The following is a 25,787-nucleotide window of genomic DNA, read 5'->3' as shown; positions in this document are numbered from 1 at the left end:
TTTAAAAACACTTTCACAATGAAATATTTTCGTAAAACAAAATTGGAAATATCTCCAAAAACAGTGAAACATGTATTTTTTATTTCTAACAGGTAAGCCATATACAGAGTGAGATTTTCACTCTTCATAGGAGTGTGCACTGATATGAAAGTCCCTGGCAGATTAAAACTACCCTGGGGGACCTTTGCCTTTCGCGGGCAAGTGCTCTACTATGTGAGCTACCCAAGCACGACTCACAACCCGTCCTCACATCTTCAGTTCTTGTCTCTTACCTCCCAAACTTCACAGAAGCCCTTCTGTGAATCTTGCAGAATGGCACTCATGGAAGAAAGGATATTGTGGAGACATGGCTGAGCCACAGCGTGGAGGATGTTTCCAGAATTAGATTTTCACTCTGCAGTGGAGTCTGTGCTGATACGAAACTTCCTGGCAGATTAAAACTGTGTGCTGGACCGAGACTCGAACTCAGGACCTTTGCGTTTCGCAGGCAAGTGCTCTACCATCTGAGCTACCCAAGCATGACTCACGACCCTTCCTCACAATGGTACAGCACTTGCCTGTGAAAGGCAAAACTCCCGAGTTAGACTCTAAGTCTGGTACACAATTTTAATCTGCCAGGAAGTTTCAGGCCAAATACAGATATTCATAGATTTAGCTTCAAAAATGCTTGCATAATGAAATATGTCTGTAAAAACTCTCGTTCCCTTTCTCACCCCCATACCCCCCGGGTGGTTGAATTTCCAAAAACAGTGAAACACTTTTTTATTATTATTTTTATTTCCAACTGAGAAGTCAAATTCAAAATTTCATAGATTTATCTAAAAATGCTTTCATAATGAAGTAATTCATAAAATATTTCATCCTCTATTTCACTCCATTAGGGGCTCAGTTTCCAAAAACACCAAAACACAATTTATTTATTTGTTACCAAGAAGCCAGATACGAATTTTCATAGATGTAGGTTTAAAAATGCATTAGTAGTTCTTAATTATAATTTATTTTCAAAGAAACTCTCACATGCCTATTTCCCCCATAGGAGTTAAATTTTCAAAAATATGTAAACATATATTTCTTTATTTCTGACTGAGAAACTAAATATCATCATCTCTTAATTGACTCCCTTAATTGTGGAATTTGGAACAATCCCTTCCTAGATGATGCCTACATTATAAGACCAACACCCTCATAAACACACACAATCAAGGTTGAAATCCCAGAACAGAATACTGTCCTGTACAGTATTACCGAGAGATTTGAAATAAGAGAAGTTATTAAGTTAAATTTCACTATTTTAATTTCATTCTCAAAATACAAGCTAATACTTCTTATAAGTTGATGCCATACAAGTTCCATTTAAAGTTCACAATTCTAATCTTTTACAAAAATTAGTCCATTACTAGATGTGTGAATTTAGCTGTTTCTTTTTTGGGCTGGTCAAAGTAAAGTGTGGCACCATAAATGATGTGGACTCTTCCAAATTTTGCTTGTAAATGTTGAACAGTCAGGTTTATTTCCATTACGTATACATGCAACAATGAAATCCCCAATAATAGCAATAAAATTCTCTCTTCACAATAACTCACAATACTTATCAATAAAATTTTCCTCAGATTGATTTGATTTTATCAAGGAAACAGACAAAGCAGTTTCAGCTCACTACTGCCTGCACTGAGACAGGTTTTATTGTGTGGGTTCACTCTCTGTGATTCTAGTACCCTTAAAGCATAGTAGAAGGCCCTTTACTAGTTCTTTATTAGCATGATTTCCTCACGAATTGATTACCTGTACATATTGTGTCTTTTGATCTGTAACATTTCACACTGGGATATTAGTTGTGGGGCACTTCCATCGCCCCTCACCACACAACCTACACTTAGGGCTTCTTTCTCCATAGCCATCATGTGTAGGTGTTCTTAAAGTCCCCATGACCTGTTATTAGTCCTGCCACGAGTTTAGTCTCTCTCTTCAAGCCAAGTATTACAGAACGTCTCTTAAAACATCACTTTGGTAACATTAGCTTCCATTGGTTTTGTTTCTGGATCATAGTCTAATATTCTATATGCTGCCTTCTGATTCAGCTTCACAGTTTTTATTTAACTATCACCTTAGTGATGATTAGGGCAGGATCCAATCGAATAAATGGAACTGTCACACCTGTCCTGGTCAGTCTATCAGCTTGTTCATTGCAGCTGATTCCTGGGTGACCAAGACCCACAGCAAGTTTACCCTGTTGGTTTCCCCCCAGTCTGACAAGGTCTTTGTGGCATTTTGCAGCAGTCTTTGATCTTGTTGCAGGGTCTGATAGAGATTTCAGAACCTCTTGGCTTTGTGAATATACAGTGTCTAGCTGTTATTATCTTTGTAGTGCCTACACAAATTCTCCTCCACAAGTATCCTGATAGCGGATATTTCTGCCTGGAATACTGTGTCCAGCAGAGAGATTGCTGTCTCTAGTCTAACTGTACACCATAAACGCTGGTCACAGCACCTTCATCTGTTTTTGACCTGTTGGTAAACCAGACTGTCTCCCCTGCATGATGTCATGTTTCGTTCTTCCAGTGCTCCCTACTTCCATTTCCTTCACTAAAAGATTTATCGAAGCAGCTGGAAGTTGTTAAATAGTCAGTTAGCATTTACCTGACCATTCCTATATTTATTGTATTCCATTTATTGGCATGGGATTCAGGATATCCTAAAGATATCCAATTATTTCCATTTTTTAGCCAATATTCCCGTACTGCTGCTGCCAGACAAGTCTGTGCACCTTACATAGCTCCTTAGCAGCCACCTTCTCCTCCACTATACTGCAGCCCAATGAATTACCACTGCTCTTATTACAGTGGTTTTTTCAAGAACAAACTCTTGCAGTGTAGCCCCAGCTGAAACCCACCGGAGTCAAACAAGAATATCTGAATGGCTCAAGCAAGCCAAGAATCTGTGGAAGGTTATAAACATTCTTGTCAATTATCAATGTACACAACACTGGAAATGATTATGAAAGTATGTGATGTGATTCACAAAGGCCAAAGGCAGACAGTTCACAATGTTTGTAGCAAACTTGGGCTGTCATACAGTAGGTGTCAAAGGATTCTAACCAATGAACTGTACACGAGACAAATTGCAGGAAAGTTTGTTTCTCGCCTTCTCAGCATCGACCAGTAAAACCTCAGGATTCAGACATGCCCTCAGCAGTAACAAAGAGTTCAAAAGTGTCAAAAATTCTTATCCAGAGTCATAAAAGGTGATGAATCTTGATTCTACAGTTAGGACCCTGAAACAAAGCAGCAGTCATCATAATGGAAAATGCTGCCTTCTTGAAGGCAAAAAAAAGCTCAACAAGTTCACAGAAACATGAAGTCATTTCTGATCAGACTATCAACAGGCAGTTTTACTTTAAAATTTTGAAGTGACTGAGGGAAAATGTTCACCTTAAATGGCCAGAGTTGTGGAGGAAAGACTGGTTGGTACACCATGACAATGCACCCGTGCACAGCTCACTCGTTGTGAAGGGATACCTGACCACAAACAACATGGCAATGGTCCCCCACCCTCCCTACTCATCAGACCTAACCTAATGTGACTTCTTCCTGTTCATGAATATGAAAATTGCATTGAAAGGGCGAAGTGTTGACTCAGTTGAAAACATCCTAGTGCGATCACAGTAGATCCACCCTGCATATTTCCAGATGTCCTCTCAAAAATGGGACAGACTGTGGGACTATTGCATACATGTCCAAGGTGATTACTTTAAAGGTGACAGAGGAAATTAGGACTTAAGTATAGTTTTATGATTTTTACGATGCAATTTTGGAGATTTTGAGTTGCAATTCATATCAGCAAAAAAAGAAAGATCTGATACCAATTTTGATTCTGTGAGGCAAGAAATTACTTAACCTTGTATGTCTAGAAGCAAAGTAATTTCCTCACAAATTGCAAAAAGTCATCATGAATCTTACTGCTGCTGATCCGCTGCACACTGCAGTGATAAGGTATTTTATATCTCCGTACTCAGATTCAGTATCTTGAAGAAACCTCTTGAACTGGTGGTGGTTGATGCTGTGCCTTTGTACAACATTGACATTCTTCACCACAATGTCCACTACATGACAACATTCCGCAGTATCAGCACACAGTACCTCCTGATGAATGAAACAGTGTATACCACAGACATCCTTTCCATAGTCACTCTTCAGTTTATTTTGTAAGTGATAGCAAAAACCTTGCTGACATCCAACCATTTTTAGCCCACTGTCTGTGGCCACAGAATGTAGATTTTTGCACAAGTTCATTGAAGTCCATGGACCCACATATTACTTCAAAAATACATTCTTCTTGTACAATCCAGTGGTACCATATTTAGCAGCTCCACTGCAACTTGCATTTGGATATGCACACTACATACAAACATAACAAGTTGAGCACAATTGGATATATCTGTGCTCTCATCTCATAGTGTGAAAGAAAAAACTGTAAAACTCTGGGCATTATTCCTGAGTTGTGCCTCCATATTAGCTCTCATATCCAGGATTTGATGGAACACCATTTGCTTGGAGAGACAAATGCCTTTAAATGTTGCTAATACCCTTGGGACTGTGCATTCCACTACTGCTACTGGATGTGATTTAACAAGAGGCTCCAAAGAGAGTGGTTTGGCAGCCAATGCTATAATGTGAGCTACTTTGTAACTTGCTTGAGTTACAACTTCATGCAGGATTTCTTCAGAAGCATTCAGCTGAAATAAATAAACTTATTACAATAGTAGAAGAAGTTATTTTACAATTGTCAATTACAATATTTTTAACTTACGTTTTCCTTTATGTTGAGCTTCAAATTGGAAACGACTTCCTTGCAAGCTTTCTCTTCTATTTGATCTTCATGTGTTGCATGAAAGTGATTGTAACAACACTGTAAATTGTATTTCTAAACAGAAACAAGCATTTTGTGACACACCAGGTACTGTGGACATCCATCTATGTAACTAAAGAGAGATCAAACAATGGAAAATCCAGGGTGGAATGTAGCTATACAAGAGAAGGAAAGTTGCTACTCACCATATAGCGGACATGCTGAGTCATGATAGGCACAACAAAAAGATACACACAATTATAGCTTTCAGCCATTAAGGCCTTTGTGACCAATACATACACACACACACACACACACACACACACACAAACGCAACTTGCACACGTCTGCAGTCTCAGAGAACTGAAACCTCAGTTCTCTGAGACTGCAAACGTGTGTGCAAGTTGCGTTTGTGTGTGTGTGTGTGTGTGTGTGTGTGTGTGTGTGTGTGTGTGTGTGTGTGTGTGTGTGTTGGTGACAAAGGCCTTAATGGCTGAAAGCTATAATTGTGTGTATCTTTTTGTTGTACCTATGGCGACTCAGCATCTCCGCTATATGGTGAGTAGCTACTTTCCTTCTCTGGTATTGTAACTAAAGAGAGATGTTTCTTCTAATGAAGTAGACTGTGGGCTTTCATGACTAGACATTATTGTTGCTGCACATGTGAAAGAACTGAACAGGCATGGGTGCATCTGTTTCTTGTACCAACAGAGTACTAGCATGCGTAACATCAGCTCCCCTCACTGCCGCATCTCTGAGCTGAGGCCATGAGCTGTCGTCCCCATAAAGCACTCATTGGAACAGCCTTACTTAGGCTCAGGCTAACCTATGTCTCCACAATATCCTCCCTTCCATTAGTGATATTCCTACAAGTTTTGCAGGAGAACTTTTGGAAAGTTTGGAAAGTAGGAGATAAAGTACTGGCAGAAGTAAAGATATGAGGATGGATTGTGAGTCATGCTAGGGTTGTTCACTTGGTAGAGCTATAATCCGCGAAAGGCGAAAGTCCTGGGTTTGAGTTCCAGTCTGACACAAAGTTTTAATCTGCCAGGATGTTCCAAAGCAGTACATACTCCACTGCAGAGTGAAAATTCACTTTGGATCTATAGCACAACTTTAAAAACTTATCAAAATTTGCTTGGATATTTGTGCACCTGTTTTCGAATAGTGCTTCATTATATAAGTAAGTGCATCCTGTAAAAAAGTCAGAGGTTACTATTAATATTTCATGCAAGATCATTTATATACAACATGAATCGCAAGGGTCCCAATACATTTTCCTGCAACATACCTAAAGTGACTTCTAGTTCTGTCGATGCCTCTCCATTGAGGATGACGTAATGCATTCTCCCTGCCAAATAAATCCTCAGTTTGGTCACCTATTTTATTGGACACCCAATATAAATGTAAATGTTTGTGTGTTCAAATGTTGCTTGAAAGTCCAGAAATACTACATCCAACTGATAGATGTAAACAAAAAGTACAATTCATTTTTAAATGAATTCATGTCTGTATTTGAATCCATCTTTCCCAAAAAAGTAGTTAGAAATAGTCATATAGGCAATGCCAAGAAGTCTTGGATCACTACAGGGATAATAACATCTTGTAGAACAAAGAGGATGTTATACAGTTCTCTCAGGACTTGTAATGATCCAAAGAAACGACAACACTACAAACTTTACTGTAGCATTCTCAAGAAGGTTATAAATAAATCTAAAAGTATGTGCATAAAATCAGAAATTGAAAGCTCAGAAAATAAAATTAAAACTATATGGAATGTAATAAAGAGGGAAACTGGCAGGACAACAGGGAACATGTCTCAGGTAGAGATTAATACAGGGGACAGTATCATAAAGAAACCTGAGTTGGTTGCAGAAATATTTAATAACCACTTTTTGAGAGCAGCAGAGAAGACAGGCTGTAATGGTTCTATGGAAGAATCATTGTCCCTCCTACAGAAAGCTATTAGCAACAGAATCCCACAGTTATCTTTACCTCCAGTTACTGTAAGCGAAGTCATAAGAGTAATTAGATCATTAAAAAATAAAAATTCTGCTGGTGTGGACAATATTTCTAGTAAAATACTGAAACACTGTTATAAATTTGTTAGTCCCGTCTTATGCAACATATTCAATGCATCCCTACAAGATGGGATTGTCCCTGACAGACTTAAGTTGGCTGTAGTGATTCCTATCTTTAAAAAAGGGGATAAAAGCATTGTTACAAACTATCGCCCAATATCCCTATTAACTACCTTCTCGAAAATTCTAGAAAAACTCATGCACAGGAGGATTGTAGACCATCTCAACATCCACAGTATCTTAAGCAAAAATCAGTTTGGGTTTCGTGCCGGGCTTTGTACTGAACAGGCAATATTCTCTTTCAGCAACCAAGTTTTGGAAGCCATTAACAAAAAAATGTCTCCAGTGGGTATTTTTTGTGATCTTACGAAAGCCTTTGACTGTGTAAACCACCAGATTCTTTGGAAAAAGGCAGAATACTATGGTTTAGGTGGTACTGTTGGCTTGTGGCTACAATCATATCTACAGGATCGGAAGCAGACTGTAATGCTAAATGGCTCTTCTGGAGAACCTGCCTCGTCTGAATGGGGCACGATAACGTGTGGTGTGCCTCAAGGCTCCGTTTTGGGCCCACTGCTTTTCCTCATCTTTATTAATGATCTTCCTCTTTGTTCTGAGACAAACAGCAAATTTACCCTGTTTGCCGATGATACCACAATTCTAATTGACGATTTGATTGATCATGATCTTGAAAAAACTACAAATACTGTTTTTAATGACATCTTAAATTGGTTCTCCTCAAATGGTCTCTCGCTCAATGCAGATAAAACTCATTATATGAGGTTCCATACATCACAAAGTAATCCCGATGAAATTAACATAAAATGTAGAGATCAACCAATACAGAAAGTTGAAGACACAAAATTCCTGGGTGCTTACATAGACAGTAAATGTAATTGGTCGGTTCACATTCTTCATCTATGTAAAAAACTTAGCTCGGCAACATTTGCATTACGGGTAATTTCTTCAGTGGCTGAAGTTGGCACTATTAAGGTTGCCTACTTTGGCTACTTCCACTCATTGATGTCATATGCTATCATATTCTGGGGGAACCAACCACTTGCAAAAAAAGTTTTCACCATCCAAAAAAAAGCAATCAGAATAATGTGTGGGGTCCATCAAAGACACTCTTGCAGGCACTTGTTTCGGAAGATAGGTATCCTAACAACTGCCTCACAGTATATTTTTTCCTTGCTGACCTTTGTGTGCAAAAATTATTCCATCTACCAAGACAACAGTAAATTCCATGGTTATAATACCAGAAACAAAAACAATCTACATTTAGAAATGAAACGTCTCACTCTGGTACAAAAAGGAGTTTACTACTCCAGCATTAAGCTGTTCAATGCTCTACCACTACATATCAAATGTGTTCATACAGAACTGCCAAAATTTAAACAAGTTCTCAAAGATTACCTGACAGAGAAATCTTATTATACTGTGGATGAATACCTGAAAGAAAATGTATACCATCACTAAACTTATTGTGTCTAGAAGTAGTTCAATTGATTTTATTGTGCATTTGGGCATTAGTGCACTTTTTGTAACAACAGATTGGCTGTACATGTATTTACTCTTGTAGGTCTAATATCTGATTTAACTTTGTGCTCTTATCTTTAACCTTTATTTGAAACTCCTTTTTCTGTCAAATGGTAGTTATGTTATCTAGCTGACATTGTATCTGTTACTTTATTTATAGTATGTCTTACTTAAACTATGTACAATTTTCCATTGAATTGCCCTTGTATTTATTGTAAGTTTAAATTGAAACCTGTACAATTTGACACGTTCCATATCCTTGTGATTGACTCACTAACTGGATCTACGGAACAAGAAATAAATTAATAAATAAATAAATAAATAAAATAAATGTCTTGATCCATGGCTGTAAGGATATCATAAGAGAAAAGCACTAGTTTCGTTTCACGAGATGGACGGTTTTGGAATTAATGCTGGTTGTCATGAAGGAAGTCAAACTGTTCAAGATAATTCATTATGTCTGAGCCCATAATATGTTCAATGATATTTACTGGTGGTTTTGTGTGTCACTCCTGTTACTCTTCTTACAGATGGGTGTGATTTTTTAGTTCAAGTGATCTAATATATATTTTGAGAATGAGCAGGACCAACTCAGTTGCAAATTCTTTGTGATATATATATCCTGGCAGGTCGACAGACACACAAACACACACAAACTTACACACAAAATTCAAGCTTTTGCAACAAACTGTTGCCTCATCAGGAAAGGGGGAAGGAGAGGGAAAGACAGAAGGATGTGGGTTTTAAGGGAGAGGGTAAGGAGTCATTCCAATCCCGGGAGCGGAAAGACTTACCTTAGGGGGAAAAAAGGACGGGTATACACTCGCGCGCACACACACACATATCCATCCACACATATACAGACACAAGCAGACCGTCTTTCCCTCTCCTTCCCTCTTTCCTGATGAGGCAACAGTTTGTTGCGAAAGCTTGAATTTTGTGTGTATGTTTGTGTTTGTTTGTGTGTCTGTCGACCTGCTAGCAGTTTCATTTGGTAAGTCATATATATATAAAAACAAAGATGAGGTGACTTACCGAACAAAAGCGCTGGCAGGTCGATAGACACACAAACAAACACACAAAATTCAAGCTTTCGCAACAAACTGTTGCCTCATCAGGAAAGAGGGAAGTGGGTTTTAAGGGAGAGGGTAAGGAGTCATTCCAATCCCGGGAGCGGAAAGACTTACCTTAGGGGGAAAAAAGGACAGGTATACACTCGCACACACGCACATATCCATCCACACATACAGACACAAGCAGACATGGTCTTTAAATATGTCTGCTTGTGTCTGTATGTGTGGATGGATATGTGCGTGTGTGCGAGTGTATACCTGTCCTTTTTTCCCCCTAAGGTAAGTCTTTCCGCTCCCGGGATTGGAATGACTCCTTACCCTCTCCCTTAATACCCACTTCCTTTCGTCTTCCCCTCTCCTTCACTCTTTCCTGATGAGGCAACAGTTTGTTGCGAAAGCTTGAATTTTGTGTGTATGTTTGTGTGTCTATCGACCTGCCAGCGCTTTTGTTCGGTAAGTCACCTCATCTTTGTTTTTATATATAATTTTTCCCACGTGGAATGTTTCCTTCCATTATATATATATATATATATATAGGGAAACATTCCACACGAGAAAAATATATTTAAAAACAAAGATGATGTGACTTACCATACGAAAGCGCTGGCAGGTCGATAGAAACACAAACAGACACATACATACACACAAAATTCTAGCTTTCGCAACCAATGGTTGCTTCATCAGGAAAGAGGGAAGGAGAGGGAAAGACGAAAGGATGTGGGTTTTAAGGGAGAGGGTAAGGAGACTTTCCGCTCCCAGGATTGGAATGACTCCTTACCCTCTCCCTTAAAACCCACATCCTTTTGTCTTTCCCTCTCCTTCCCTTTTTCCTGACGAAGCAACCATTGGTTGCGAAAGCTAGAATTTTGTGTGTATGTATGTGTCTGTTTGTGTTTCTATTGACCTGCCAGCGCTTTCGTATGGTAAGTCACATCATCTTTGTTTTATAGGGAAACATTCCACGTGGGAAAAAATATATCTAAAAACAAAGATGATGTGACTTACCAAACGAAAGCGCTGGCATGTCGATAGACACACAAACATACACACAAAATTCTAGCTTTCGCAACCAACGGTTGCCTCGTCAGGAAAGAGGGAAGGAGAGGGAAAGACGAAAGGATTTGGGTTTTAAGGGAGAGGGTAAGGAGTCATTCCAATCCCGGGAGTGGAAAGACTTACCTTAGGCGGAAAAAAGGATGGGTATACACTCGCACATACACACATATCCATCCACACATATACAGACACAAGCAGACATATACAGAGGCAAAGGCATATATATATATGAATTTCCCGTTATTATCAGTGTTTGTAGATTACTATCAGTCACAATTTGTTGGTAGTTTACTTTACAGATGTAACCTGTAATAGCTGCCTTTGTTAATGAATAACTATATTTATTCAATAACATTGGAGGCTCTTTTTCATAATGGGACATATGGTACTTGTTGTGTCGATAAATTAATCTATCAACTGAACTGTCTAACAACATAAAAAAACTATCACCTAGATATATACAAGATGGCGTGGAAGGTGAAAGTTCGAAATGTGTCTCTCCACAAAAACGTAAATTTTGCGACAAAAAAGAAATCATGTGAAAACTGCAAGGGCGAAGTTACAAAGCTAAATGAACGAATTATTAGCCTACAGTTCATAATCAATGCCCTGAAAATGGATATTACTAAAATTCAAGAACGAAAAACTGAAGTGAACATGCCACATTTTCTGCAAGATAGTACGACAGTTTCCGAAAAGTGGACAAAGGTGAAGTGTAGCAGCCGCAAACAAAAAGTACAAGATCAAGAGAATTGTGAAATAAATGTAAGCTTCATGCACGACAACGTATTTCAAGTACTTTCCACAACAGATTGTGGAAGTGTAGTGTTTAGTGATAGTGCTCATGAACCATGTGAAAAGCAAAAGGATCTTGTAAATAAGCCAGAACAAAAGAATTTGTTGTCACAAAAAAGTAAGAAATCCGACGTAAATTTAGTAAACAAACATCTACCGACCTTATGTAGTTCCGATGGATTATCGGCTTGTGTGAAAAAGAAAGAGGAAATAAACAGCTCAGTTAGGCCTACATTTTGTAGCTCCAAAACAATTACAAAAATTGAAATATATTCAGACAGCCAAGGGCGAAACATAGCTACTGACTTCCATAATAAAAGCAATGTGAACTTAACTTCCATGGTGAAACCAGGTGCGAAATTCTGCACAGCAACTGCAATAAGCCACGAAAAAATTCCCACATTAAGCAACAAAGACTTTGCCGTTTTCCTGGCAGGAACAAACAACGTTGCAAGAAACGAAAAACAAGATCTGTTGCTTTCACTAAAAAGGCGACAGTATGAACTAAGATGTACTAACGTCATTGTATTTTCAGTACCACATCGTCATGACCTAGCGGAATGGTCCTGCGTTAACAAAGAAGTGGAAAGTGCAAATAGTGAGATGAAACAGATATGCAAACGATTCGAAAATGTGACTTTCATTGATACAAGCAAACTAGGAAGGAGATTCCATACTAGACATACTAGACATTTCGTAATTGCAAAAATAATAGAAATACTAAATGCCAAAATGAAAGTAAGTTGTGACACTTCAAACATAATTCCCCTCAAGGACAAGACCCACAAACTACTTGGTGAATGTGAAAATGAAGCACCACCACTACAAGACAAGTGTGATGTTCTGACATTGCAAGAAAACACCCCAAGTGCTAGCAGTTCACAAGGAAGCATATCAATAACAACAGAACCAACACCTGAAGTATCAGAAACAGCTACACCACCATCATCATCATCATCATCATCAATAACAACAACAACAACAACAACAACAACAGAAATGACAGCATCAATGACACCGGGAGCCACACCAGCAGCAGCAAGCAACTCACCATATCCCAGTGAACGACCTACAAGGTGCAGAAAACCTGTCCTTCTGGAGGATTTTTGGTACCTCGCCAGGGTAAGGAACGGAGTATGACACCACAAAATGTAAATACAAATGTAACCAGTTCTCATCCTCATCACCTGCAGATTCTAAGCTTAAACATTCAGTGTCTTAGAAATAAATCATTAGAACTTGAGGTAGCTATGAACAGTGCAAATATTGACTGCATGTGCATTGTGGAGCATTGGTGCAGAAGTTTTGAACTAAGTAGCATTAATATTCATCCGTTTAAGTTGGCAAGCTAATATTGTAGAAAAAATACCAAAAATGGAGGTGTATGTATATTTACCAAACCAAGTATCAGCTATAAAAGAAGGTGTGAAGCTGAATCATTGAGTGTGAAAAATCATTTTGAAGCTGCAGCTGTGCAGTTGAATGAAACACAGGGAAAAGTCATAGTCATAACAATATACAGACCACCTACTGGTGATGCAGACATATTCTTTAACCAATTAGAAATATTGCTTAACACTCTGTTCACCGATAGAGCCACTGTAGTTGTGTGTGGGGACTTCAATATTTATCTTATGAGTGAAAGTGGGCTAAAAGACCAGTTCCTAAATCTGTTATGTAGTTTCAACCTGCTTCCACACATACACACATCCACAAGAATAACAAATAATACAGTCAGTCTTATTGATAATATATTTTCAAACGTAGGACCCACAGAAGTTGAAGTAACAAATACTGATTTGGGATTGTCAGACCACAATGCTCTTGTCCTCAAAATCCCTTCAAGGCCACTGAAAGAGGAAAAAACACACTTCATGTATAAAAGAAATTTTTCTACAGAGAACTGTGTAGAATTCATAAATATTCCAAACAATGAGGCTTGGGCAGAAGTACTATCCCTAACAAATACAAATGATGCATATAACACATTTTCTTCCATTTTCATGGGATATTTTGAAATGTGTTTTCCAAAAAAGCTGTCAAAAATCAGGTCACATGGCAATACAAAGCCAAGTTCTTGGATCACAGCTGGCATCAAAACTTCCTGTGGAACTCGAAAGAGACTAATTTCTAAAATGAAAACACCCACAGACCCACAATTCATAGAATATGTCAGGAATTACAAGAGGGTATATAGAAAAGTAATTGCTAAAGCAAAATTCATGAGTAATGATAGTTTTATAAGACAGTCTGAAAACAAATCAAAAGCCATATGGGGTATTGTGAAGACCAGGACATTAGCCTCAAAAATTTTAAAAATGTCAATATTAATAAACAAGATTTGCCAAATTATATTAACAATTATTTCATAAATGCAACAACTTCATTAAACTTAAAATTTACAAACGAAGAAAAACCTGAATATCCAAAAACAGCTTGTAGGATGAGGGTAGAGCCAACAAATGAGGGTGAAGTGTTGAAAGTGATACAAAGCTTGAAACCCAAAATGTCGGCTGGCATAGATGAGGTGCCTGTGTCAATTATAACAAGGACAGCACCACAAATTGCAAAGCCCTTTGCACAAATAGCCAATTTATCATTCAGTGAAGGAGCCTTTCCAGAAAGGCTGAAAGTTTTGAAAGTGAAGCCATTATTTAAAAACGGCGACAAGTATAAGGTAGAAAACTATCGCCCAATATCTCTCCTCCCAGCATTTTCAAAAATATTAAAAAAATTGCTGAAGCACCGAATCAACACATATCTAAATGACCATAATTTACTTAACAGAAATCAGCATGGCTTCCAAGCACGTAAAAATACCAAAACAGCAGTAATGTGCTACACTGAACAAATAATCAAAAATCTAGAAAAAGATTATAGTGTAGTAGGAGTAAATTTAGACCTCTCCAAAGCTTTTGACACTGTGAACCAGGACATTCTCTTAGAAAAATTGGAATCATTGGGTATACATGGGATAGGAAAAATATGGTTTGAATCATACCTAAAAAGCAGAACACAGGTTGTAGGACTGACATCAACTTACTCCAACCACAAAATAAATTCAGTATCAGAGGCAAAAAATGTAGAAATAGGAGTACCACAAGGCAGCATCCTAGGGCCCATACTGTTTCTTGTCTATATAAATGATTTTCACACCTCAGATGATGCAGCCAAAGCAATAATATTTGCAGGTGATACTAGTGTGATAATAAGTGCACCAAAGCAATTGCTACCAACAACTGCTGATAAAGTACTAAATTACATCCACTCTTGGCTCAATGCAAACAGGTTGATATTGAATGTAAATAAAACAAATTATATGCAGTTTGGGAAAAGATGTCAAAATGTAAATCTTGGTCTGGTGTGGGGTGACAAAGCCTTAGACAGAGTGACATCCACAAAATTGCTGGGGATTCATGTGGATGAAAATTTAAATTTTAATGACCACATAATAAAACTTGCACAGATACTTAATTCAGCCTGTTTTGCTCTCAGAATTATTGCAAATGTTTGTACCTCAGAGGGTGCCAGAATGGCATATTTTGGCTATTTATCAATCTCTTGCCACATATGGAATAATATTTTAGGGTTCCACAACAGGGCGCCTAAAACAAATTTTTTTGTTGCAGAAGAGGGCCATCCAAATAATAACTCACAGTCATCCACAGATGCACTGCAAACCCATATTCAAAAAGCTTAGAATACTTACTGTACCATCATTATACATATACAAATGTGTATTGTATGTCAGGACCCACATTGCAGATTTTCAGACAAATGCCGACTTTCATAACTACAATACCCGAAATAGCACAGCACTCCATACTCAGCGAACAAAAAGAACGAATACACAAAGGCATGTGAGCCATATTGGTGCAAAACTGTACAACACACTGCCAGTCAACATCAAGCAGTTAGAAGATGATAACAAATTTAAAACAGAATTTTAAAAAATTCTAGTAGAACAATGTTTTTATTGTGTAAATGACTATGTAAATTTTTTTCTGATGATATTTATAAAGGCAAAATGGAAAATACTCAATATGTACCTAATTATTCATTACCTAATCATTCATTACATTTACATACTTAAAGGACAGCTGTTGTGTGATGTAAATATATACTTAAGCAGTGTTGTGTATATAAGGACTTGCCGTTTAGGGAGGACAAAACTAAAGCCTTATGAAAAACAGACTATGCATTTAAAATAACAAGCAGGGATGTATATAGGCTATATTACTTTCATTGTATTAATATTAACCTCTTTGTATTATTTTGTTTTGTACTTTTTTACGTATATATTGTTTGTGACCATTTCTTTGAAATGGCGTGACAACATCCATACAATATTTATTGTCAATGGATGAATAAATAAAATAAATAAATAAATAAATTATCAGATACAAAATCACTTGTTTGTTAGCAGAAACAAAAATCAATGGTATCAACAGCTGCTTCAAAATGTGTGTCTTTTGATCCACAGTGTGTATGATTAACATAAAATGTGAGAGATCATCATCACCCACAGATATGTTCCAGTTTTCCCTGTCTACACTTGTAATTTTGTCTATTTCTTATGGTTACTCTCACTTTTTATTGACCAGTGGAATGACAAAAGAACATACAATGTTTCAGAGGCTGGTTCCAACTGTAATTGGCCATTATTTATTTTGTGCGTGTGTGTGTGTGTGTGTGTGTGTGTGTGTCTGTGTGTGTGTGTGTGTGTGTGTGTGAGAGAGAGAGAGAGAGAGAGAGAGAGAGAGAGGGGGGTCATTTATTTTTTGTGTGGGTCCATGCACTCTGTACTGACAAGTGAGAGCTAGAACAAGTTCTGATTTTAGCAGATAGTGATATATGAATAATTATTTTCATAAATATCGCAGCCACAGTAAATGATAATGAGTTTGCACTCACCATCGACCCCCCTCTCCCCCCGTCTCTCTCTCTCTCTCTCTCTCTCTCTCTCTCTCTCTCTCTCTCTCTCTAAAGCCATCAGCACACGGACTGTGCATCCGAACGTTGAGCATTGAGCATGCCGAATTTCTGACGTCATGGCATGGAATAGCACATTGGGGAGTCTTTCCAAACATGCAGAGCAATATCTAGCATGTCATATATTCTGAACGTGCGTCTGAGCATTGACCAATGAGGTGGCACAATGCCACCTATGTCACATGCACGCCATTTCTGAGCACCAGCAAATTGTAAATCACTCTAAAACCCATTGTTAACTGTGTGATTCATTAAAATAAAATAATGAAAAACATCATATTCATGGCAAAAGAATTATTGTAACTTGTGTATTATCAGAGTATGCCATTTTAAGGCAACGCCACGCTGAGGATCTACCAAAAACGTATTTTTCTTGATACAGTTTGCTATAATTCAATTTTAGTTACTAACATAGCTATGATTAAAGAGTTTAGCATGTGGCAACATGCTAGGGCTGGCCATCAATGGTTTGTCGTCAGTTTAGTGTAGTCAGTAGCGTCAACGATTCACTATGAGGTGCGTGATATGGCGATAGTTTGCATCTCACCACATCTAAATTTTTTTCCTAACACTCATGTTTTTAGTAGGTTCTAATGCTTTATTATTAGTTTAATATAAGTATATACTATAATATTTGATGTTATGTAAATGTAAGTTCACCTTTTGTTGCGGGGTGAGTTCGTTAAATTGGCTTAGTCTACAGGAAAGCTTGCACTACATGTATAAAGATATTTTGCTCATTTTTCTTTTAAGTTTCATAGCTCATAGTCTGCTACTAGATAGGAACAGTGATCAAATAAGAATAACCTTGGGATTTTACTAAAATGTGGGAATGATGAAATAATGTTTATTTTATGTGTAGAACTATTGCAAATTTGTATTGAACTGTTTGTAATGGAACTTTTATAAGTATGTGTCCTTGTTGATTGGATGCGGTAATTTCCTTTTTGTCTTAAAACATGTACATGGATATTCAAGTTTTTATTTGTGTTTATTACATGTAGAACAACATGACTAGCTTCTGAATAGTGGAGGAAATGTGCATTTTAATAAAGCTAACATGGGGATTTTATGGGTGCCTGTCAAGTAAACTGTGTAATTTACGAACTGGAAACATCCCACAAAAGCCACTGGAGTACGTTGCAATGGCGTATACCACGTTGGGGCCCACATACCGTATGCACAAGTTGCATCGTTTCTGAGCGTTAAGCAGCACGTTGAACTCAGCATGCTCAACGTTGATGCTCGACAGCACAGTCCATGTGCCAACAGCTCACCAAGGCTGTCCTGTTGTCATATAATTCTTGTCTATGCTTTTCTGAATCCAGTCAGTTCTAATTTCCTCTCTTTTTTCGAGTTGTCTGTTGCCAGAATAATGGTATTCCTTTTTGTTGGATTCATTCACACCACTAATTTTCTTCCATTTCTTCGTTCATGAATATTATATTTCTAATTTGCAGGTTTATGGTTACACCATTTCTTTTTGAGCTAAGAGCTCTCATGGATTGGGTATGGACTGACACTTCGATGACACTGTTTGACTGGCTCAAAATGGAAGACATATTTGCAAATATATTTGAACTGAAATGTGGGAGAAGAATGGAATCAGAGTATCCACAGCCAAGAGGACAAAAGAAGTCTCCTACTACCAAATACCTGATGGGTGGAGGATTTCTATTTCTTATAATAGCTATTATATGGTTCCCACTAGTGTTCTTCGCACTTGGTAACACAGTGGGAGAACCTAGTGTTCCATATGAATTTACCTTGGAGGTTAGAATTGGAGCATATCAGCCAATTTTTAAAATGTCTGCTGGAAACTCTACTATCCACAGGTACGTATGAGCCAGTGTGGTCTAATTATCTTAATACTTTGCATGATTTTTTATTCTTAATTCTAAACATTTCAGAATGTATCTTAAATTGCAGATGAGCGTTAAAATATGAGGTTTCTTGTCAAATTAAAACTGTGGCCTGGAGTGGGACTAGAGCGACATTGGTTGCCTTTCACTGGCATTGCTCATTGTTTCTTTGATGATTGCTCGAGATTTATTCAGTAATGGGGAAATAGTTAATATTAATTGCTTGTTAAGTCTTCAGGTTCATTTGAAATGTTTGTCCATACTGTTAAACAATTGTGCATGTAATAGTTGCAAGCCTTGTAAAGTGGCTGGTAAAATGCAGCAGAACCTCTTTGCCTCTCCACTGTTTCACAGCAGGATAACTGACACTCTGGCACTGACACCTGTGAATGGACTGCATGACTTGTTCTGTGGCTCGGCTTCTTCCCAAGTTATCAAAACACCGACTTGGCACACATTAATCCCTGAAATCAAGCTACTGTACCGCTGGAAGTGATAATACAACGTTATTCACCTGAGGGACATTGAATAAAAATTCTCATTATAGTTACTTTACAGTTCTTACTCTGGAGAACTGCTATCCCTTCCAATCTTTTTTCAGCAGTTCTGAGTTATTGATACTGTTTGCATGTTATTCACCAATGGAAAGAGAACAAGTTTTATGTACTACATGAAGAACACATTGAAACTACTGAAATAAATTACAAAAAGGGACACGATAAGTAGAATCAAGAAAGAGATGTAAATGAAGACACAGCAGGTAATGCACCATGTAGCATATGGTGCCCTCATTAAAAACAAATAACCAAAGAATTACACACATATACATGGATATTTTAAATTAGTAGTTATTGTTAAATGAGCTGAACATAATTGTATACTTCGATTGGATAAACTGCAAAAATGGCAAAAGAGGATGCATACTGTAATGTGTAATGTTTGAATGAGTTTATTTTTACATTATGTGCAATCAGATTCCAGGATTTTATATACTCTGATTAGCCACAACATTATGACCAACTACCTAATAGCTGGTGTGTCCACCTTTGGCATCGATAACGGTGGTGATACATTGTGGTATGGAAGCAGTGAGATCTCGATAAGTTGCTAGAGGGAGTTGGCACTCATCTGCACTCATATGTCACGTAATTTCCATAAATTGCAGGGAGGGGGCCAATTCAGTCACATACCATATGTATGATAGATAGATAGATACTGCCTGCAGGAAAATTAAAGAGACCTTTGGAGAAAGGAGAACCACTTGCATGAATATCAAGAGCTTTGATGGAAACCCAGTTCTAAGCAAAGAAGGGAAAGCAGAAAGGTGGAAGGAGTATATAGGGGGTCTATACAAGGGCGATGTACTTGAGGACAATATTATGGAAATGGAAGAGGATGTAGATGAAGATGAAATGGGAGATATGATACTGCATGAAGAGTTTGACAGAGCACTGTGAGACCTGAGTCGAAACAAGGCCCCGGGAGTAGACAACATTCCATTAGAACTACTGACAGCCTTGGGAGTGCCAGTCCTGACAAAACTCTACCATCTGGTGAGCAAGATGTATGAGAAAGGCGAAATACCCTCAGACTTCAAGAAGAATATAATAATTCCAATCCCAAAGAAAGCAGGTGTTGACAGATGTGAAAATTACCGAACTATCAGTTTAATAAGTCACAGCTGCAAAATACTAACGCGAATTCCTTACAGACGAACGGAAAAACTGATAGAAACCAACCTCAGGGAAGATCAGTTTGTATTCCGTAGAAATGTTGGAACACGTGAGGCAATACTGCCCCTATGACTTATCTTAGAAGAAAGATAAAGGAAAGGCAAACCTACATTTCTAGCATTTGTAGACTTAGAGAATGCATTTGACAATGTTGACTGGAATACTCTCTTTCAAATTCTGAAGGTGGCAGGGGTAAAATACAGGGAGCGAAAGGCTATTTACAATTTGTACAGGAACCAGATGGCAGTCATAAGAGTCGAGGGATGTGAAAGGGAAGCGGTGGTTGGGAAGGGAGTGAGACAGGGTTGTAGCCTCTCCCCGATGTTATTCAATCTGTACATTGAGCAAGCAATAAAGGAAACAAAAGAAAAGTTCGGAGTAGGCATTAAAATCCATGGAGAAGAAATAAAAACTTTGAGGTTCGCCGATGACATTGTAATTCTGTCAGAGACAGCAAAGGACTTGGAAGAGCAGTTGAACGGAGTGGACAGTGTCTTCAAAGGAGGGTATAAGGTGAACATCAACAAAAGCAAAACAAGGATAATGGAATGTAGTTGAATTAAGTCGGGTGATGCTGAGGGAATTAGTTTAGGAAATGAGACACTTAAAGTAGTAAAGGAGTTTTGCTATTTGGGGTCAACGTAGAGAGGATATAAAATGTAGACCGGCAATGGAAAGGAAAGCGTTTCTGAAGAAGAAAAATTTGTTAACATAGAGTATAGATTTAAATGTCAGGAAGTCGTTTCTGAAAGTATTTGTATGGACTGTAGCCACATATGGAAGTGAAACGTGAATGATAAATAGTTTAGACAAGAATAAAATAGAAGCTTTTGAGATATGGTGCTACAGAAGAATGCTGAAGATCAGATGGGTAGATCATATAAATAATGAGGAGGTATTGAATAAAATTGGGGAGAAGAGGAGCTTGTGGCACAACTTGACTAGAAGGAGGGATCGGTTGGTAGGACATGTTCTGAGACATCGAGGGATCACCAATTTAGTATTGGAGGGCAGCATGGAGGGTAAAAATGGTAGAGGGAGACAAAGAGATGAATACACTAAGCAGATTCAGAAGAATGTAGGCTGCAGTAGGTACTGGGAGATGAAGAAGCTTGCACAGGATAGAGTAGCATGGAGAGCTGCATCAAACCAGTCTCAGGACTGAAGACAACAACAACAACAACAACAACAACAACAACAAAGCCTTGCAGACAAACAAAAATTACGCGAAGCGAAATGTAGTGTGAGGAGGGCTATGCGAGAGGTGTTCAATGAATTCGAAAGTAAAGTTCTATGTACTGACTTGGCAGAAAATCCTAAGAAATTTTGGTCTTATGTCAAAGCGGTGGGTGGATCGAAACAAAATGTCCAGACACTCTGTGACCAAAATGGTACTGAAACAGAGGAAGACAGACTAAAGGCCGAAATACTAAATGTCTTTTTCCAAAGATGTTTCCCAGAGGAAGACTGCACTGTAGTTCCTTTTCTAGATTGTCGCACAGGTGACAAAATGGTAGATATCGAAATAGACGACAGAGAGATAGAGAAACAATTAAAATCGCTCAAAAGAGGAAAGGCCGCTGGTCCTGATGGGATACCAGTTCAATTTTACACAGAGTACGTGAAGGAACTTGCCCCCCTTCTTGCAGCGGTGTACCGTAGGTCTCTAGAAGAGCATAGCGTCCCAAAGGATTGGAAAAGGGCACAGGTCATCCCTGTTTTCAAGAAGGGACATCGAACAGATGTGCAGAACTATAGACCTATATCTCTAATGTTGATCAGTTGTAGAATTTTGGAACAGGTATTATGTTCGAGTATAATGACTTTTCCGGAGACTAGAAATCTACTCTGTAGGAATCAGCATGGGTCTCGAAAAAGACGGTCGTGTGAAACCCAGCTCGCGCTATTCATCCACGAGACTCAGAGGGCCATAGACGCGGGTTCACAGGTAGATGCCGTGTTTCTTGACTTCCGCAAGGCGTTTGATACAGTTCCCCACAGTCGTTTAATGAACAAAGTAAGAGCATATGGACTATAAGACACAATTGTGTGATTGGATTGAAGAGTTCCTAGATAACAGAACGCAGCATGTCATTCTCAATGGAGAGAAGTCTTCCGAAGGAAGAGTGATTTCAGGTGTGCCGCAGGGGAGTGTCATAGGACCGTTGCTATTCACAGTACACCTAAATGACCTTTTGGATGACATCGGAAGTTCACTGAGGCTTTTTGCGGATGATGCTGTAGTATATCGAGAGGTTTTAACAATGGAAAATTGTATTGAATTGCAAGAGGATCTGCAACGAATTGACGCGTGGTGCAGGGAATGGCAATTCAATCTCAATGTAGAAAAGTGTAATGTGCTGCGAATACATAGAAAGATAGATTCCTTATCATTTAGCTACAAAATAGCAGGTCAGCAACTGGAAGCAGTTAATTCCATAAATTATCTGGGAGTATGCATTAGGAGTGATTTAAAATGGAATGATCATACAAAGTTGATCGTCGGTAAAGCAGATGCCAGACTGAGATTCATTGGAAGAATCCTAAGGAAATGCAACCTGAAAACAAAGGAAGTAGGTTACAGTACACTTGTTCGCACACTGCTTGAATACTGCTCAGCAGTGTGGGATCCGTACCAGATAGGGTTGATAGAAGAGATAGAGAAGATCCAACAGAGAGCAGCACACTTCATTACAGGATCATTTAGTAATTGCAAAAGCATTATGGAGATGATAGATAAACTCCAGTGGAAGACTCTGCAGGAGAGACACTCAGTAGCTCGGTACGGGCTTTTGTTGAAGTTTTGAGAACATACCTTGACCGAAGAGTCAAGCAGTATATTGCTCCCTCCTATGTATATCTGGCGAAGAGACCATGAGGATAAAATCAGAGAGATTAGAGCCCACACAGAAGCATACTGACAATCCTTCTTTCCACGAACAATACGAGACTGGAATAGAAGGGAGAATCGATAGAGGTACTCTGGGTACCCTCCCCCACACACCGTCAGTTGGCTTGCAGAGTATGGATGTAGATGTAGATGTAGATGAACAACAACCATGTACACGTTTTGCAACCACTGTATGATACTCCTTGGCCATTGTGGTGCATTGAACGAGTTCCACTGGACCCATGGATGTCCACATGAATGTTGCCCAGAGCCGCTGCTAGCTTGCCTCCATCCCACAGTACATCTTTCAAGGAGCTGTTCCCCTGGAAGATGACGCGACTTCCCATCAGCATGATGAAGAAGATATTGAGATTCATCAGATCATGTGATGCTGAGATTCATCAGATCATGTGATGCTGTGCCACTGTGCCAATGTCTAGTGCTGATGGTCATGTGGCCATTTCAGTCATAGTTGCTGGTGTCATGATGTTAATATTGGCACACTCATGGATTGTCTGCTGCGGAGGCCCATCGTTAGTAGTGTTCGGTGCACCTGGTGCTCAGACACTTTACACTTTTATACTCCATCCAGAATTAAAGTTTGATGTTAGGCCCACCACAATTCACTGCTTGTCCTGTTTTACGTCTGCCCAGCATATGATATCCGACATCTGTAATGAGAAGTGGCCGCCCAACCCCCACGACATCTTGACATGGTTTCACCTAGGTTTCACAATGTGTTGAAGACACTCAGCTCAGCACTTCTCGAACACGTGACAAGCTGTGCAGTTTTCCAAATGCTCATGCCGAGCCTCCGGACCATTACAGTCTACCTTCAGTCAGACTCAGATAGATCATGTGCCTTCCTCATCCTGCACATGGACAGCATGCTCACTGATACTACATCCACTGTGTCTGTGTCTGACTAGCAGTCGTTCCTCGCCAGGTGACACTGCTATCACCTGGACAGACTTATATTGATACATAGGTCAGTAGTCACAATGTCCTGGATGATCTGTGTAGTATTTCACTGTATAGTTTGTTTGTGTGTGTGTGTGTGTGTGTGTGTGTGTGTGTGTGTGTGTGGATCCTCCCGCCCCCTCCCCCCCCCCTCCCCCCTCCCCAGCAATCGCAGGCTTTGTTGTGTGTCTGTGCGCCCCTCCCCCCCTCATTAGACTGTTAGTTACAAAGAACAATGTTGTCTGAAAGCTGAGTGCTAATTTTAATCTGGTTTTTGTGTGTGTCACCCATTTAACATCTCAACTCTGTGAGAAGTGTTTATCAGTACTTGATCCATTGTTAGAAAGTGTAACTTGAAATAAGAGTATTTCTGACTGGAAACATTTGTAAAATAAAAATCATACTTCAGGTTGTGGGAATTCAAAACTATTGTTAAATAAATGGCAAAAGGGAAAGGGTAAGTAAAGTCAGGAGAGACAAAATGAAGCCACTGTATAGATTGATTCTGAATGAAACTTGTTTGGCTATCAGAGCAGTGCATGATGCCTTCAGTAACGACAATTGCAGGAGATTGTGGAATGATCTTTCACAAAACAAAGAAACTCTAGTTGTATGAATGTAAAGTTAGTGTCTAGTCCTTAGCGAATGAGACAGGAACTGAAATTGAAAATGAAGGTAGCAAAGCAAAAACTGAAATGCTTAACTCTGTTTTCAAAAGTTCCTTTACAAAGGAAAACCCAGGAGTATTGTTCCAATTTAATCTTCATACTGCTGAAAAGATGAATGAAATAAGTATTAGTGTCAGTGATGTTCAGAAACAGCTGAAATTGTTGAAATTGAACAGAGCTCCAGGGTGCAATGAAATCCCTGTCAGATTCTATACTGAATTTGTGGCTGAGTTAGCCCCTCTTCTGACTATAATCTGTCACAGATATCTTGAACAAAAAACTGTGTCCAGTACTTGGAAAAAAACCACAGGTCACATCCGTCTACAAGAAATATAGTAGAACTTATCCACAAAACTACTGTCCAGTATCCTTGACATTGTCTTTATGTAGAATCTTAGAATATATTCTGAGCTCAAAAATAATGAGGTATCTTGAACAGAATGACCTCCTCAATATCATTCTGCACAGATTCCGAAAATATCAATCATGTGAAACCTAACTTGCACTTTTCTCACTTGATATACTGAAAGCTTTGGATCAAGGCAGTCAGGTGGGTGCAGTATTTCTTGATTTCGGAAAAGCGTTTGACTCAGTATCACACCTATGTTTATTGTCAAAAGTACCATCATATAGGGTGTCAAGTGAAATTTGTGACTGGGGTGAAGACTTTTTGGTAGAGAGGACACAGCATGTTATCTTGGGTGGAGAGTCATCATCAGATGTAGCAGTAACTTTGAGAGTGCCCCAGGGAAGTGTGTTGTCTCTGTTGCTGTTCATGTTGTAATTAATGACCTTGAAGACAATTTTACTAGTAACCTCAGACTTTTTGCAGGTGATGTAGTTATCTACAATGGAGTACTATGGCAACTTGCTTTAAAGTTTCAGAAATGTAAAATTATATACTTCACAAAACTAAAAAACGTAGTATTCTATGACTGTAATATCAATGAGTCACCGTTGAAATCGGCCAACTTGTACAAATACCTGGGTGTAAATCTTTGTAGGGATATGAAATGGAATGATCACATATGCTCAGCTATGGGTAAAGCAGGTGCTAGACTTCAGTTTAGTGGTAGAATACTGGGGAACTTCATTCAGTCTACAAAGAAGATTGCTTATAAATCACTCATGCAACTGGTTGTAGAATATTGCTGGAGGCTGTGGAACCCGCACAGAGGCATTCAGAAAGTCATTCTTCCTGCACTCCATACATGAATGGAATGGGAAGAAACCCTAATAACTGGTAAATGGGACATACTCCGTGCCATGCACATCAGGGTAGTTTGCAGAGTA

General features: G+C 38.7%; 1 protein-coding gene across 1 annotated transcript in view; it reads left to right on the top strand.

The window, feature by feature from the left end:
• Positions 1-25,787, top strand: part of LOC124799297 (piezo-type mechanosensitive ion channel component) — a 715,678-nt gene that overhangs the window by 637,276 nt on the left and 52,615 nt on the right. The window contains exon 42 of the mRNA XM_047262884.1: positions 17,842-18,216. Within this exon, the coding sequence (XP_047118840.1) occupies positions 17,842-18,216 (375 nt within the window). The remainder of the gene's footprint in view (positions 1-17,841; positions 18,217-25,787) is intronic.

This window comes from Schistocerca piceifrons, chromosome 5, assembly GCF_021461385.2.
Source record: "Schistocerca piceifrons isolate TAMUIC-IGC-003096 chromosome 5, iqSchPice1.1, whole genome shotgun sequence".
NCBI classification, from domain to species: domain Eukaryota; kingdom Metazoa; phylum Arthropoda; class Insecta; order Orthoptera; family Acrididae; genus Schistocerca; species Schistocerca piceifrons.
The sequence above is the reverse complement of the archived record's forward strand: the minus strand, read 5'-3'. Positions and strand labels throughout refer to the sequence as shown.